At 41.7% G+C, this 14960-nt stretch overlaps 1 protein-coding gene across 1 annotated transcript; it reads left to right on the top strand.

Annotated features, from left to right (window-relative positions):
• Positions 1-1616: 1616 nt before the first annotated feature.
• CCNB1 (cyclin B1) lies at positions 1617-9425 on the top strand. The gene is made up of 9 exons (XM_007175988.3): positions 1617-1794; positions 2406-2576; positions 2673-2813; positions 5276-5458; positions 6864-7022; positions 7241-7477; positions 7752-7892; positions 8514-8624; positions 9194-9425. The coding sequence occupies exons 1-9, from the start codon at positions 1774-1776 to the stop codon at positions 9299-9301; spliced, it is 1272 nt and encodes a 423-aa protein (XP_007176050.2). The 5' UTR covers positions 1617-1773; the 3' UTR covers positions 9302-9425.
• Positions 9426-14960: the final 5535 nt, after the last annotated feature.

The following is a 14960-nucleotide window of genomic DNA, read 5'->3' on the forward strand; positions in this document are numbered from 1 at the left end:
AGTTCCACTGAGCAATGGTCAGGAAGTGGTCTTCACTTAGGTCTGCTAAAGGCCTGGCATCCTAGGGTCATTCAAAGTGTATGGCTTTTTATCAGCTTCAGCTAGTTAGAGAGAGCCCATGGCATTGGGACAACAGTGTCAACAGTTCCTAAGCAAGTGCTGCTGTGAGGAGAGGTGAAATCCAGGGGGAAATTTGATGAGAAGCACAGTCTTAAAGTGTCTCCCCACGGACACTTTATTCGTTGTCAGAAACAAACAACTAAATGTTCAGTGGAGAAAGCAGGTAGCAGCTTGGCCAAGTTATCAAAATTAATCTCACTTATGGGGAACAGGTGAACACCATGTGTCTGCAGAGTTGATCCCCTAAGAAGAATATGATGTTACCTACATGGCATAACAGCCAAGAGTGCATAACCTCGATGTAAATCACAAGGAACAATTAGACAAACGCAAAAATAAGAAAGTTCTATTTTCTAAAAAGTGGCATGGAGTACTGTATTCTTCAAAACCATCAGTGTTATAAAAGACAAAGAAAAGTTGCAGGAACTGTTCCAGACTAAAGGAGGCTACATGCAACATTGACTCTAGGTGGATCCTGTACTGGAGAAAAGAAAATGATAGGAAGGACATTATTAGGTCAACTGACAAAACTGGAATACAAACTAGGTTGAATACAATGTTGTGATAAAGTAAATTTATGAAGTTGATAACTGTAGTGTGATTATGTTAAAAGAACATCCCTTTTACTTAGGAAATACACACTGAAGAATTGAGGGATAAGGGGCCATGATAACGTAACTTACCCTCCAATATTTCATGAAAAAAATACAGTTATACATGGATAGATCTGTATATAAGAAAGAGATTAAGTAAATGATAAAGCAAATGGGGTAAAAGGTTAAGGATATTTGAATCTGGGTAAAGGGTATACGTGTGTTCCTTGTAATATTTTTGTTTGCAACTTTTCTAAGTTTGAAATTATTTTCAAATTAAAAGTAAAACAAAAAGATTGGCTTTGGGAAAAAATTTGATTGAAGTAATCTGGCACGTTAAGAGGCTGGCAATATTCTTAAGAGACAATTAGCGTTGTGGAAACGTCATGGATCTAAAGAAATCTAAGTTTAGTCCCCTGTTACAAATTTGTGATCCTGAGAAAGTCACCCAAAGCCTCTCTGAGCTTCAGTTTCTCCAACCCAGAGTGCTGCCAGAATGATCAAATGAAAGAATGTATATACAAAAGCCTTTCCTGCTACATGCCACTGCAGAAGAGGAAAGTGTGTTTAACAATAAGTAGGACTAAAGCCATAACTTCCTCTCACGTCAAACCAGCGGCTCCACTCTCTTTTCCAAGGCCCCGCTGCTAACTATGACGGCGCACAGGTTCGCCTCTCCAGGTGGGCGGTGATCACGCCTCTCCAGGTGGGCGGTGATCACCCCTCTCCAGGTGGCAACAGTAGCTGCTCGAGGGCGCAGGCGCCGAGCCAGACCACGTGACTGTCTGGCCCCACCCCCGCCCGAACTTCTTCGCGGGATCGCCCTGGAAACGCATTCTAGGAGGAACCGGCCGCCGCCAATGGGAAGCGAGCGAGTGCCACGAACAAGCCAATAGGGAGGGAGCGGTGCGGGGTTTAAACCTCAAGCGGGGCCCGATTCCTCCCGGCGTGCTGCGGAGGAACGGCTGCTGGCCTGCGGTGGGTTCAAGGTCCCCGGCTGGTCTGGGGCTCCCGTGCTCTGCTTCTCCCCACTGAGCTGCTGCCTGGTGCAGAGGAAGCCATGGCGCTCCGGATCACCAGGGTGAGCTGCTAGGGACGGTGAACAAACGCGGCTCTCCTGGCTCGCTGCGTCTCCTCTCCCTATCTTCGCCTGCTGGAGTTCCTCTGGCAAGAGTGGACCGGGACAGATTTGGGGGGAGAATGGCGGTCGCTGGGCCCCTAAAATGGTGGGAGAGTTTGGGGTGCGGACAGACGGAGAGAGGAAGGTGAGAAAGAAGTGGATGGGGCTTGGATAAAGTGGCTGGGGGAGGGGACAGATGGAGGGTAGACGCGAAACCTTTTGTAAAAGGTGACGGAGGACCCCTGAGCGAGCTCCCACCGACTGCATAACCCCCTCCCCACCGGAAAGGTGCCTGCAATTGAAGGCTTTTTGGATTTCCTTTCAAATGTAAATTCATGGTATTTTAGGTCAGGCGGGGACTGAGCAGGCAATCCCTCAATAGGTGAAGGAAGAGGTTCTGGGAGGAATCTGGCTTGTTACAGCTTTAGCGTAGACCCTGGAACGCAGGTTTCCCCTGGGAACCCATTTACAGTCGGCATTCCTCCTGAGAGCCTCTGTTTTGCCCCCGCTTTAACCCTTGATTTACTCTAACTTGGCTGAGCCAGCTCTCAAAGTGGTCTTGCTTTTTACAGAACACGAAAATTAATGCTGAAAATAAGGCGAAGGTCAGTATGGCAGGCGCAAAGCGCGTGCCTGTGGCCGCTGTTGCAGCCTCTAAGCCCGGGCTGAGGCCAAGAACAGCTCTTGGAGACATCGGTAACAAAGTCAGTGAACAGCCACAGGCCAAATTGCCCCTGAAAAAGGTAACTGTCTTCCTGATTCAACTACTCTGTAAGAGTCTGCCTTCCAACTGTGACCCGTGATGGAGAAACATTCCATTCTCTCCTTTTCATCCACAGGAAGCAAAAACTTTAGCTGCTGGAAAAGTTATTGCTAAAAAACTACCAAAACCTCTGGAAAAAGCTCCTGTGCCGGAGCCGGAGCCAGAGCCGGAAACCGAGCCTGTTAAAGAAGAGAAACTTCCCCCTGAGCCTATTTTGGTAAACTTAACTGTAATATTTTAGAGCCTGTTGATTGTTTCTTTTCCCTTCATTTTACTAATGCATGGCATAGCATTTGACTAAATAAGAAAAATAGTAACATTTATAGAGTGCTTAGCAGGAGGTAGGCTCTGCTAAGCACTTTACATGGATTAGCTCACATAATCTTATCCTCTCTTAGTGCGCTGGTATTATTACCTCTACTTTTAGATAATGGCATAGAGAAGTATTAAGTATCTTTTCTAGAGTCATATCTCATCAGTGGCACATAATTGGATTCAAACCCAGGCTATCTGGCTTCAGAATCTATGCTTTTAATTGCTTTGTTATACTACCCCTCCTTTGTTTACCATACTGAGTAGTAGCTGCCTGGACTAAAGATTTTGCTGTCTTTGGGTACAAGCCATCTCTGGCCAGAATTTATTGACTGAAACACAGATTGTTCTCTTGAGTCCTTTTTTTTTTTTTTTTTTTTACTCCATAATGTGGCCACCAAATAATTAATAATAAGTCTGTAACATTGGAATTTATATAAGGATGTAATGCAGAAAATGGAGCTCTTCAGAGAAGGTAAGAAGATGAGTTAACACTTAGCCTCAAAAACCAAGAACATTTTATTAAATATCAGGTATGTAAATGTATCTACTCTTTTGAAGAAAAAATACACCATCTAGAAGAGGCTGCTTTTCTGAAACTGCAATGAACTGCATTCTTTTTTTTTTCTTCAATATTTATTTATTTGGTTGTGCCAGGTCTTAGTTGTGGCTTGCTGGCTCCTTAGTTGCGGCACTTGGGCTCCTTAGTTGTGGCATGCGAACTCTTAGTTGCAGCATGCATGTGGGATCTAGTTGCCTGACCAGCAATGAACTGCATTCTTAAGTTCTAATTTTTAAAACTTCATTAAAGCTGGTTGGGAAAATGATCGGTTAAAGTCATTCAGCCTAGCTCTCTATATGTAAGGGAAGGGGATGTGAGGCTATGGCTTTAGTATTGTCCTTCTGGACATACCACAGAAACCTGTAGCATGTGCAGTCTTTAAATGGCCATACCAAAAGACCTGAGCTTTCTGTCAAAGTCCCATACTGATTCTTGCCTTCACTTTCCCACCCTTTCTTTTAACTGATAACCTTCTCATCCTTCAAAACAGCTCAAATCATCAACACCTAAAGCTTTCCCTAACTTTCCCAACCCTACCCTAACTTCCCACACCTCTAGGATTTGTTCCTAGAATCAATCTCTTTACTTCATTTACTTATTTCTTCTAAATTCAAAACCCCTTGAGGACACCATAAAGCCAGTGCCTAGCATAGAGCTTGACTTAAGAAAGTGCTCAATAAATGTTTGGACAACGGGGTAACTGGAGCTTGAAGAAAATGGTTCATGATAACAAAGTCAGTTAATCTTTAGTAGTTTGGGGGCTTCCCTGGTGGTGCAGTGGTTAAGAATCCGCCTGCCAATGCAGGGGACACGGGTTCGAGCCCTGGTCCGGGAAGATCCCACATGCCACAGAGCGACTAGGCCTGTGTGCCACAAATACTGAGCCTGCGCTCTAGAGCCCGCGAGCCACAACTACTGAACCTGCGTGCGACAGCTACTGAAGCCCGTGTGCCTAGAGCCCATGCTCCACAACAAGAGAAGCCACCGCAATGAGAAGCCTGCGCACCTCAATGAAGAGGAGACCCCACTCGCCGCAACTAGAGAAAGCCCGCGTGCAGCAACAAAGACCCAACACAGCCAAAAATAAATAAATAAAATCCTTAGTAGTCGGGACAGAACTTGTGCTCTCCTGTGCAGTGGGAAGCAGGCCATGTTACTAAAGACTAACTTGTCATTCACTTGGATTAACTTTACATGACATTGCTAAGCAAATGCGTTACTTATCAGTTTCCTTTGGAGGAAAGTCTAGATGTGAACTTGCTTCCTCTCTGTTTTACCTGTTAGCATTCTACTGACTCTAAATTGATTCAGTCTAAGTTGGCATTTCACCTTTCATATTATTCACTTCCTGAAGACAAATTGAATAAATTTTTTTTTAAATAAATTTATTTATTTATTTTTGGCTGTGTTGGGTCTTCGTTTCTGTGTGAGGGCTTTCTCCAGTTGCGGCGAGTGGGGGCCACTCTTCATCGCCGTGCGCAGGCCTCTCACTATCGTGGCCTCTCATTGCGGAGCACAGGCTCCAGACGCGCAGGCTCAGTAGTTGTGGTGCACGGGCTTAGTTGTTTCGCGGCATGTGGGATCCTCCCAGGCCAGGGCTCGAACCCGTGTCCCCTGCATTGGCAGGCAGATTCCCAACCACTGCGCCACCAGGGAAGCCCCAAATTGAATAAATTTGAAAAGGTAAATGAATTGTATGTCTATTCAGCACATAGTCTCTTGAATTGGTACCAATAATCTGACCTTCATTTCCAGATTGTATGCTCCTCTTTGCTATTATTTCAAAAAGTCTATTCTGTTTCAAGGTTGATACTCCCTCTCCAAGCCCCATGGAAACATCTGGCTGTGCCCCTGCAGAAGAATATCTGTGCCAGGCTTTCTCTGATGTAATTCTTGCAGTGAATGATGTGGATGCAGAAGATGGAGCAGATCCAAACCTTTGTAGTGAATATGTAAAAGATATCTATGCTTATCTGAGACAACTTGAGGTCAGTAATATTAAACCTTTGTTTTTTCTAAACTGCATCTAGCTTTATTAAAGAGATTTTCCATTAACAGTTCACAACTATTTAAGCAAGGTATGAGCAGCATTTCTTAACAGTAGTTTCCACTTTGAAATTCTTCGTGGAATACCAAAAATAAAAAGGCCCAAAGTAAGCCAATGAAATCTTTTTTTTTTTTTTTTTGGGTTGCATGCATGGCTTGTGGGATCTTATTTCCCTGACCAGGGATTGAACCCCGGGCCTGGCAGTGAAAGTCCTAACCACTGGACCGCCAGGAAATTCCCAATGAAGTCTCTATTTGCTATTTTGAACAGGGAAAATTCAAAGTGAGAGTGGATACTACCATGGCTTTTCCTAAAGGAAAGTCCACAGATTGAAAGGTATTTTATATTCATTACAGTTAGGAGTGAGTGAGTCCTAAATTCTGGGTTTAAGGAGTGTAACAGGCAGGAGGTACATGGTAATGGAGAAGATGCTGAAGAACTATAGCCAAAAAAAGGCATTTTGGGTCAATGTTGCTTATGAGCATGTGATATCAGGGAAATTGTTCTTTGTGTCCCAGAGGAGTATACTCAAAAACTAAAGGTTTTGGTTTTCTTCCATTTCATCCCATTTCTGAAACTTTCTATTAGTGTCCTTTGCCCTTTTCCCCCCCAGACAAGGAAGCATTCTGTATGTTAACAACATAAGCTATACAGTTACCAAATTTACCCAGTTGCTTGTTTATAATGCATTGTGTTCTAGTGGCATCATTAACATCTTCAGGCTCTTGCCTGGTTCTTTTGGGCATCTCCATTTTCTACAGGATTGTCCTGTAAGAAGACTTCCTTGCCAGGACCAGCCTTCTGCTGTGGATTTCTTTTCTCCCTTGTCTTTAAAGTTTGTGTTCTAACTTTGGAGGAGTGGGTTTAGCAGATGTGTGTGCTGGATTTTGATGGTCGACTTTTGTTACCTATGGTGTTTTGGGGGTTTAAACCCTGGAGTAGGAGTGGTAGCATATTGGTTCCAGCTGATCTGGGAGCTGCTGCTATTTTTTCTACTTCATAAAGCTCAGGTTGTGGGTTTAGAGTCTTAAGTGAAAAGATCTGAGGTGATAGATAGTATGGTATCCTTATTTGGGAAGAAGTGGGGAAAGGGTGTGGGCCAGTAGTAGTGATGGTGAATTGGACATAGTAAGATTTGCCAATATGAAAACCTGTCACACTGTCCTGTTTAATGTTTGCTTTCTTTGTTTCTCAGTGATAGAGCTGTTTGCAGTGACCAAATGAATAACTGAGTTAAGAACCATTAGAGATTCTAAATGTTCCAGAGCTATTTTGAGGTGACTATTTCTGGTCGGAAATGTCATGTGGAGTCTTGCTTCTTAGGATAATCAGCGTTTCTTTTGCAGGAAGAGCAAGCAGTCAGACCAAAATACCTACTGGGTCGTGAAGTCACTGGAAACATGAGAGCCATCCTCATTGACTGGCTAGTGCAGGTTCAAATGAAATTCAGGTTACTCCAGGAGACCATGTACATGACTGTTTCCATTATTGATCGGTTCATGCAGGTGAGCATAATTCACCAACTGAGGGTTCTCCCTTCCAGGGTCCTAGCTGAGTCATAAGAAACAGACTTTTTCAGCTAAAATCTGTCTTGAGGCATGGGGTGTCATTAATTGAGATTCCGTTGTGAGAGTGTGTGTCTTTCCCACCACTCCTTCACAATTCTGTGCCTCCTTTTTCAAATACCTATTATTTATTGATCCAGTTGAAATTCCCATTGCAGGATAATTGTGTGCCCAAGAAGATGCTGCAGCTGGTTGGTGTCACTGCCATGTTTATTGCAAGCAAATATGAGGAAATGTACCCTCCAGAAATTGGTGACTTTGCCTTTGTGACTGACAACACTTACACTAAGTACCAAATCAGACAGATGGAAATGAAGATTCTAAGAGCTTTAAATTTCAGTCTGGGTCGCCCTCTACCCCTGCATTTCCTTCGGAGAGCATCTAAGATTGGAGAGGTACAGATTTCTTGAAACCTTTGGTATGGTACATTAGGGAATACTGCTGGCCAGTGAGATCTAATTCAAGTGCCTTGTATTTATACCTAACTACGTGAGGAAGGGATAAAGATGTTATTTATTTCCAATCAGTCTGTATGTTAATATTATTATTAAAGCCTTTCATGGGCAATTGCATTTGAGAGTTTGTAGGCAAATATCTGTAGTTAGTTATGGGCATACCAGTTACTGCCAATGCAGAATTCTCTGACAGAACCTGTGGGTTTTATTCCAGGTTGATGTTGAGCTACATACTTTGGCCAAATATCTGATGGAACTAACTATGTTGGACTACGATATGGTGCACTTTCCTCCTTCTCAGATTGCAGTGGGAGCTTTTTGTTTAGCACTGAAAATTCTTGATAATGGTGAATGGGTAAGCACTGTCCCACAAATTGAGGTTACCCTGAGCTTTTAAATTATAATATTTACTGCATACAGAACTGCTGTCATTAAAGGACAGTTCAAATGGTTCTTAAATATGGCATCTACTGAGGGAATGATTTAAAATATCTTGTTTGTGATATCTCCATAGAATGCTTCCATTTCATTGCCTAATCTCATCTATCTATACCCCTTTGAGAAAGGCAGAGCAGCTGCTACTCCTTATAGATGGAGAAGCTCAAGCAGGCCAAATGACATACTAGAAGTTCATTCGTATTCGTTGATTCAACAAGTATTTCTCCTATATGCCGTGTGGTACTCTAGACCCTAGAAATAGAATTATGAATGAGAAAGTCAGCTCCAAAGAACTGGGAGTCTAGCTTTGGGGTGGGCAAGTCAGCAATTACAAAAGTGTAATTAGGTTGGAGCACAGGATCCTAGAAGCCATGAAAGAAGGGTATTTGGGGAAGAAGGGGTCTTAAGCTTGTCTTAAAGTTTGATTATAATCAGTCGTACAGTATCTACTTCCCTACCCTAGTTTTGAATAACATCTAGAAATTTTATGAAAATCATTGGTGATGAGCATTTTCAACATTAACTTTTGTTGTCTTAGACACCAACTCTACAGCATTACCTGTCATACACTGAAGAATCCCTTCTTCTTGTTATGCAACACCTGGCTAAGAATATAATCATGGTGAATCGTGGGCTTACAAAGCATATGGTGAGTCAATGGTACTGTAGGATGTTGGGAAAAGTGAAAAATCATTAAGATTTTGTGTTTTATATATATATATATATATATATATATATAAATTTATTTATTTATTTATTTTTAGCTGCGTTGGGTCTTCGTTGCTGAGCTTGGGCTTTCTCTTCATTGCGGTGCGCGGGCTTCTTATTGAGGTGGCTTCTTTTGTCATGGAACACAGGCTTTAGGTGCACAGGCTTCAGTAGTTGTGGCACTCAGGCTCAGTAGTTGTGGCTCTCGGGGTCTAGAGCTCAGGCTCAGTAGTTGTGGCTCAGGGGCTTAGTTGCTCCGCGGCATGTGGGATCTTCTCGGACCAGGGCTCGAACCCTTGTCCCCTGCATTGGCAGGCGGACTCCTAACCACTGTGCCACCAGGGAAGTCCAGTCATTAAGATTTTTTTTTTTTTTCAGTCATTAAGATTTTATGCCTGTAAATTCATAGCTTGCTTTTAAGGAGTTGATTTTTAAGTGTATATGTGTATCGTTGGTTCTTATGATGTTTTCCTCTTTTCCTTCATTAATTACTATGCTTTTCTCTTCCAGACTATCAAGAACAAGTATGCTACGTCTAAGCATGCTAAGATCAGCACTCTAGCACAGCTGAATTCTGCACTAGTTCAAGATTTAGCCAAGGCTGTGGCAAAGGTGTAACTTGTGAACTTTGGAATACTATAAAATCTGCAAATAAAATTGGCACCATGTGCCATCTGTACATATTATATGTTACATTTATTTACTTTTAATAAAGTTGTAGTCCTTTTTACTTAAACCTTAACTCATTTGAATGTGGCTACTTCCCACTTGAGGATAAAAGTTGTTTTAAAGGTACAGTGGGGGAATAGTAAAAAAACTGCTTTCAGTTACCTGGGGACCCAATTAATATACACAATTGGTTCTTGTTTTATGTACCTGGCTTTACTTCAGATAAATTACTAAGCTCTTGAAGGCATTTACAATCCTTACTTACTTTATGTCATACTGTATGTAAGCCCAGTCATCTTAAGAGAATTGGCTGCCTAGTTCTATGTAAGGAAAAGTACCACCTCATTCCCAGTTCCCCAGATTTCTATTTCCTCTGGTGGTTGCTGCTATAATTCTAAGTAATCTACTCGTACCACTTTCTTAAATTAACAATTTAAACTAGTATCAACTTTTTCACTTGGAAAAATAAGAATTTTAATTTATATTCAAAACCTAGTTTGCTTTTTCTTTATTGGTTAAGAAAATAAAACAATCCTCAAAACAAATAAGAAAGTATCTAAAAACGTTTATTTACCCATCCCCTCTTACTCTCCTACGCCTCAATCCCACCTACCCGAAGGATGGAGTTTGGGATGTATCCATTCATGCCTTCTATGAATGTAGACCTGCATGTAAATTGTTATGGGGGGGGTATTAAAAAAATGAGATTATTCTATATACTTAGCAATTCTTTCAACATGGACAAGCCTTACCTGTATTTGGGCATTATAGTCCATAGTATGGATATACTATAATGTGATTAACCATTCCCCTGTTTATGTTCAGATTGCTTTTTGTCTTTCCTCCTACAGACAATGCTGTTTAAATGTCATTATATCCCATGCTTTTCTTTATGTACACTGGGTTCTCCAAAGAGTGTGTTCTAAGTTCTGGCAGGTACAGCCAGCTGACTTTCTCAATGTCATCAGCAATAAATGTACAAAAGTTCTGGCTTTCTCTGCATCCTTGCCAGAACTGAAGGTAATCATTCTCTTTAATTTCTGTGAGTTTGGCAAAAAATATCCTATTTTGTTTGCTGTTTTAATTTATACTTCTCATGAGTGGTTGAATCAATTTTTGTTGTCCGCTTATTTATCAATTTGTAAGGCTTTCCCAGTTTTGTCGTTTGCCCTAAATCTGTTTATGCTATATCTTTTGCCATGCAGACACTTTAAATTTTTATATTATCAAAACTATTTTTTCTGTAGTTGCTTTTGGATTTTTGGTGTTAAGGTCAACTCCATCCCCAAACCATTACCATCTCTTAAATTTCTGAATTTTTCCTGTTTAGGTCTACAAGCCCTCAGTATTCTTCCTTTCCAATTGGAAGCCTTTTATTTCTTTTATTTTTTAAATTTATTTATTTATTTTTATATTTATTTTTGGCTGAGTTGGGTCTTCGTTTCTGTGCGAGGGCTTTCTCTAGTTGTGGCAAGCGGGGGCCACTCTTCATCGCGGTGTGCGGGCCTCTCACTATCGCGGCCTCTCTTGTTGCGGAGCACAGGCTCCAGAGGCGCAGGCTCAGTAGTTGTGGTTCACAGGCCCAGTTGCTCCGTGGCATGTGGGATCTTCCCAGACCAGGGCTCGAACCCGTGTCCCCTGCATTGGCAGGCAGATTCTCAACCACTGCGCCACCAGGGAAGCCCAAGATAGGATTCTTAACTTCCAGATGGATGCCCATTTGTGCCAGCCAGTACTATATATTTAAAATCTTCCTTGTACAATTGAAACATCAGTTTTTATTGTTCCCTGATCTACTTGTTTTTTTCCTGTGATTAATATAGTTTTACATTAAGTTTATCTGGTATGATGAGGCTACCACTGTTTCCCAAATATGTGGGGGCAATTTCAAACACATGAACCTTAAAATTATGTCCAGTAACTGAAAAGCTCCTTTGAGATTTTGACTGTATATTATATACATATATATAGAATGTTATGTACTAGCTCTGGATGGACTGACATTGTCTTCCCATCCAGAAACATTTTTCTCCATCAAAGACTTGTTGCATGCCTTTCATTGCAATGTTAGAATTTAATTACGTAATTGCTGTACTTTTCTTGCCAAGTTTATTGCTGGGTTTATGCTTTTTTTGTCACTATTGTGAATAGGCCCTATTTCCCACTTCTGTTTTTTATTGCTAGTTCTATTTTTGTTACCCAGTTGACATCAGTGTTCTTACTTGATTTTAGTGCTTTTCTAGGCCTTAAATCCCCAAATTTTATTTTTTCAACTATATGATTTTTAGGTTATTGTTTTAGAATCTCCAAAATAACATTGATAATTGGTAGATCCCCATCTTATTCCTGGATTGGACATCTCTTCAGTATTTTTAGCTGTTAGTCTTTAAAAAAACACCAGAAACACCCCAATGATGTCATAAGCTGAAAGAGTAAATAAAATTCCCCAGCCTTGACTATTAAAAACTCTCAGCAGGAAGAGAAATTTAAAATCTATTCATTTATTGAAAACTAGCGAAATTAATCTGTAAAGTCACCTGGCCTATTGCTGCTTATAATGGTAGCTTTCCATGTTTTTTTGGTGTTTTTTAGGAATTCCCCACCACCACCACCTTAGAAAATCATCCATTCTGGATTTTCTAAATTATAGCTGTAGAGGTATATGATCTTATTCAATCTCTTTTGTATTATACTTATATCTTCTCATTCCTGATGTTGAATACTTGTGTTTTCTAATCAGGCTTGTCTAGGGGGTCTTTTACTGGTGTTTTGAAACAATGATAAAAAGGTATCATTTCTACTACCTTTATTTGGTAGTTTTAGCTTTTATGTTAATTCTCACCATCTGTTTTTCTTTTGGTTATTTTCTAGTTCAGGTTAAATACTTAATATATTTTTAGTAATAAGACCCTTTGTATATACATTTTCCTCTGTGATAGCTGGTTTCTAAAGTCCTCTTTCGTCAATATCTGGTTATTTCTTTTGTGATCCTTTTTGATCTGGAGATTATTTTACTGCTTATTTTCTAAGTAGTTTATTTATTTTTGCTGCGTTGGGTCTTTGTTGCTGTGCACGGACTTGCTCTAGTTGTGGACAGCGGGGGCTTCTCATTGCAGAGCACAGGCTCTAGGTGCACGGGCTTCAGTAGTTGCGGCACGTGGGCTCAGTAGTTGTGGCACTCGGGCTCAGTTCCTCCACGGCATGTGGGATCTTCCCGGACCAGGGATCGAACCCGTGTCCCCTGCATTGGCAGGCGGATTCTTAACCACTGCGCCACCAGGGAAGTCCCAGTAGTTTATTTTTTTTGTCAGACATCTATATGTTGGTGATTTTTTATTTCATTGGAAATAAGGTCTGTAAAAAGCCTTTCGAAACTTTTCTATGTGGATAAGTACTTGATTGACTTATGTAAATATTCCATGGATTTTATTTCCTAATAGGAAACAAAATTTTAGTGATTTACGTAGGCAAATATTAAGGCTACAGAGAAAAAAAAATGTATGGCGGTCATATACACACGTGTGTGCACTTGTGCACATAAATTCCTATTTTTGAGAGCCACTTGAAAGTAAATTTCAGGTGTCAATATAATGTCCCCTTAAAATACTTCCATCATAAATCTATGTCCTAAGAATTAAGACCCTTAATTTTGATTTGGACCATTTTTAAAGTCTTTATTGAATTTGTTACAATATTGCTTCTGTTTTACGTTTTGGTTTTTTTGGCCACGAGGCATGTCGGATCTTAGCTCCCCGACCAGGGATCGAACCTGCACCCCCTGCATTGGAGGTGAAGTCTTAACCACTGGACCACCACGGAAGTCCCCACAATCTTTTTATCACACTAAGAAAGTTAACAACTCCATATGTAATATACAGTACATAATAAAATTTCCACAATCATTCCAAAAATGTCTTACATTTTTCCAATCCAGAGCTCCAAGTTTCATTTGTTTTTCCATACAGAACAATTGCCCTGCTTTTTTTTTTTTTTTAATTTATTTATTTATTTATTTTTGGCTGCATTGGGTCTTTGTTGCTGCGCGTGGGCTTTTTGCGGTGGCTTCTCTTGTTGCAGAGCACGGGCTCTAGGTGTGCAGGCTTTGGTAGTTGTGGCGCGTGGGCTCAGTAGTTGTGGCTCGCAGGCTCTAGAGCACAGGCTCAGTAGTTGTGGCGCATGGGCTTAGTTGCTCCGCGGCATGTGGGATCCTTCCCAGACCAGGGCTCGAACCCGTGTCCCCTGCACTGGCAGGCAGGAAGATTCTCAACCACTGTGCCACCAGGGAAGTCCCAATTGCCCTGCTTTTTAACATGAATTGTCTAGGCCATTTTTCTTGTAGAATGTCCTTTATTCCAGATTTCTTGTCTGATTGTTTCTTCATAGTTAAGTTCAGGTTATGCATTTTGGCAAGAATATTGGTGATTTGCACAACTTATGCATCATTGGAGTCACGTATCAGATTGTTAAACACTACTGGTGATACCACATTTGATCATCTGGGTAAGGTGGTAACCACCAGATGAGTTTTGATGCAAAGGTGCTGTTCTCTTTTTAGTTTTAACGTTCATTAACGATACTTGCTTTGAGTAATCTTATCTCACTGGGAGGGGGATGATGGTAATTATCTAATTTATCATCCATTCTGTATTATTGGACATTGATTCTGATGCATGCTCAGATTGGAGAACCACTGCATAGTCTTCATCCCAAATTTGGCCAGTGGACACCTGTTAGGCAACTGCTTAAAAGGATGAGATTGATGTGAGATATCGGAAGACATCCCGATAAAAGCAGTTAAGTGAAAAAAGAATAGGGTCACTTTTTTGTAAAGAAAAGATGAAGCAAAATGTTCTTCCAGGAATTTGGCAGTAGGAGTGGTGAACCTAACATTTTACATCCTACCGTGCCTTTGAATCTTTTACCAGGAGCTGAATTACTTTGATAATAGGAAGAAAGGGGAGAATTGTGTGAATAAGTATAACTCCGGGGAAACTCGCTATAGAAGGGAATGCTCGGCTCTGTTGTTCAGAGGCCCGAGCTGCTTGTGCTTGTGCGGCAAAGATTGTCCCCCTTACATGACTGACCATAGTGAAAAACTACAAACCAGTCAGGCATTTATGTCCTGCATTGCCCGGTCACTGCTCAGCTAAGAAAGCTCAGTTGTAATCTGCCGGATCATCAAACTGACACTTGGGGGCACCCAACTCTGTTACGAGTTCGAATCTTACTGACAGCTGAATTTCAAACTGGAAGTCTGCACTGCCTCGTGGGGAGGAAGTGGGTATCTCTGAACTTGGGCCACTCTCTTCTCCGCCAAATGAGGGGCGTGGACCTAATGAGCTCAGAGCAAAAGTCTACCTAACCCTCCAATGTTTATCTCTGCCCGCCTGCCCGGCACACCCATCTTCCAAGGCCGCGGATGGAAGGGGAGTGCTAAGATGGGTCAAAAACGGCTATCCCAGCTCCAAGGCTGAAAGACCTGTGATGTCGGGGTTCTCCCCTCTAGGCCGCGGTGCCAGGAGCTGGGGAGGGCAGCCGGGAGAGCAGCCACCAGAGACCGGGGCGGAAAGGGCAGGGGCCCTGCGCCGGAAGGGGCGGGGCGGCGCGC

Source organism: Balaenoptera acutorostrata, chromosome 2 (assembly GCF_949987535.1).
Source record: "Balaenoptera acutorostrata chromosome 2, mBalAcu1.1, whole genome shotgun sequence".
Classification (NCBI taxonomy): Eukaryota; Metazoa; Chordata; class Mammalia; order Artiodactyla; family Balaenopteridae; genus Balaenoptera; species Balaenoptera acutorostrata.

What these genes read in the sequence shown, in the direction of transcription:
- CCNB1 (XM_007175988.3), top strand. Translation starts at nt 1,774, where the DNA reads ATGGCGCTCCGGATCACCAGG. An exon ending in TTCCCCCTGAGCCTATTTTG is followed by an intron (nt 2,814 to 5,275) that starts GTAAACTTAACT and finishes TTCTGTTTCAAG; the next exon opens with GTTGATACTCCCTCTCCAAG. An exon ending in GTGGGCTTACAAAGCATATG is followed by an intron (nt 8,625 to 9,193) that starts GTGAGTCAATGG and finishes TTTCTCTTCCAG; the next exon opens with ACTATCAAGAACAAGTATGC.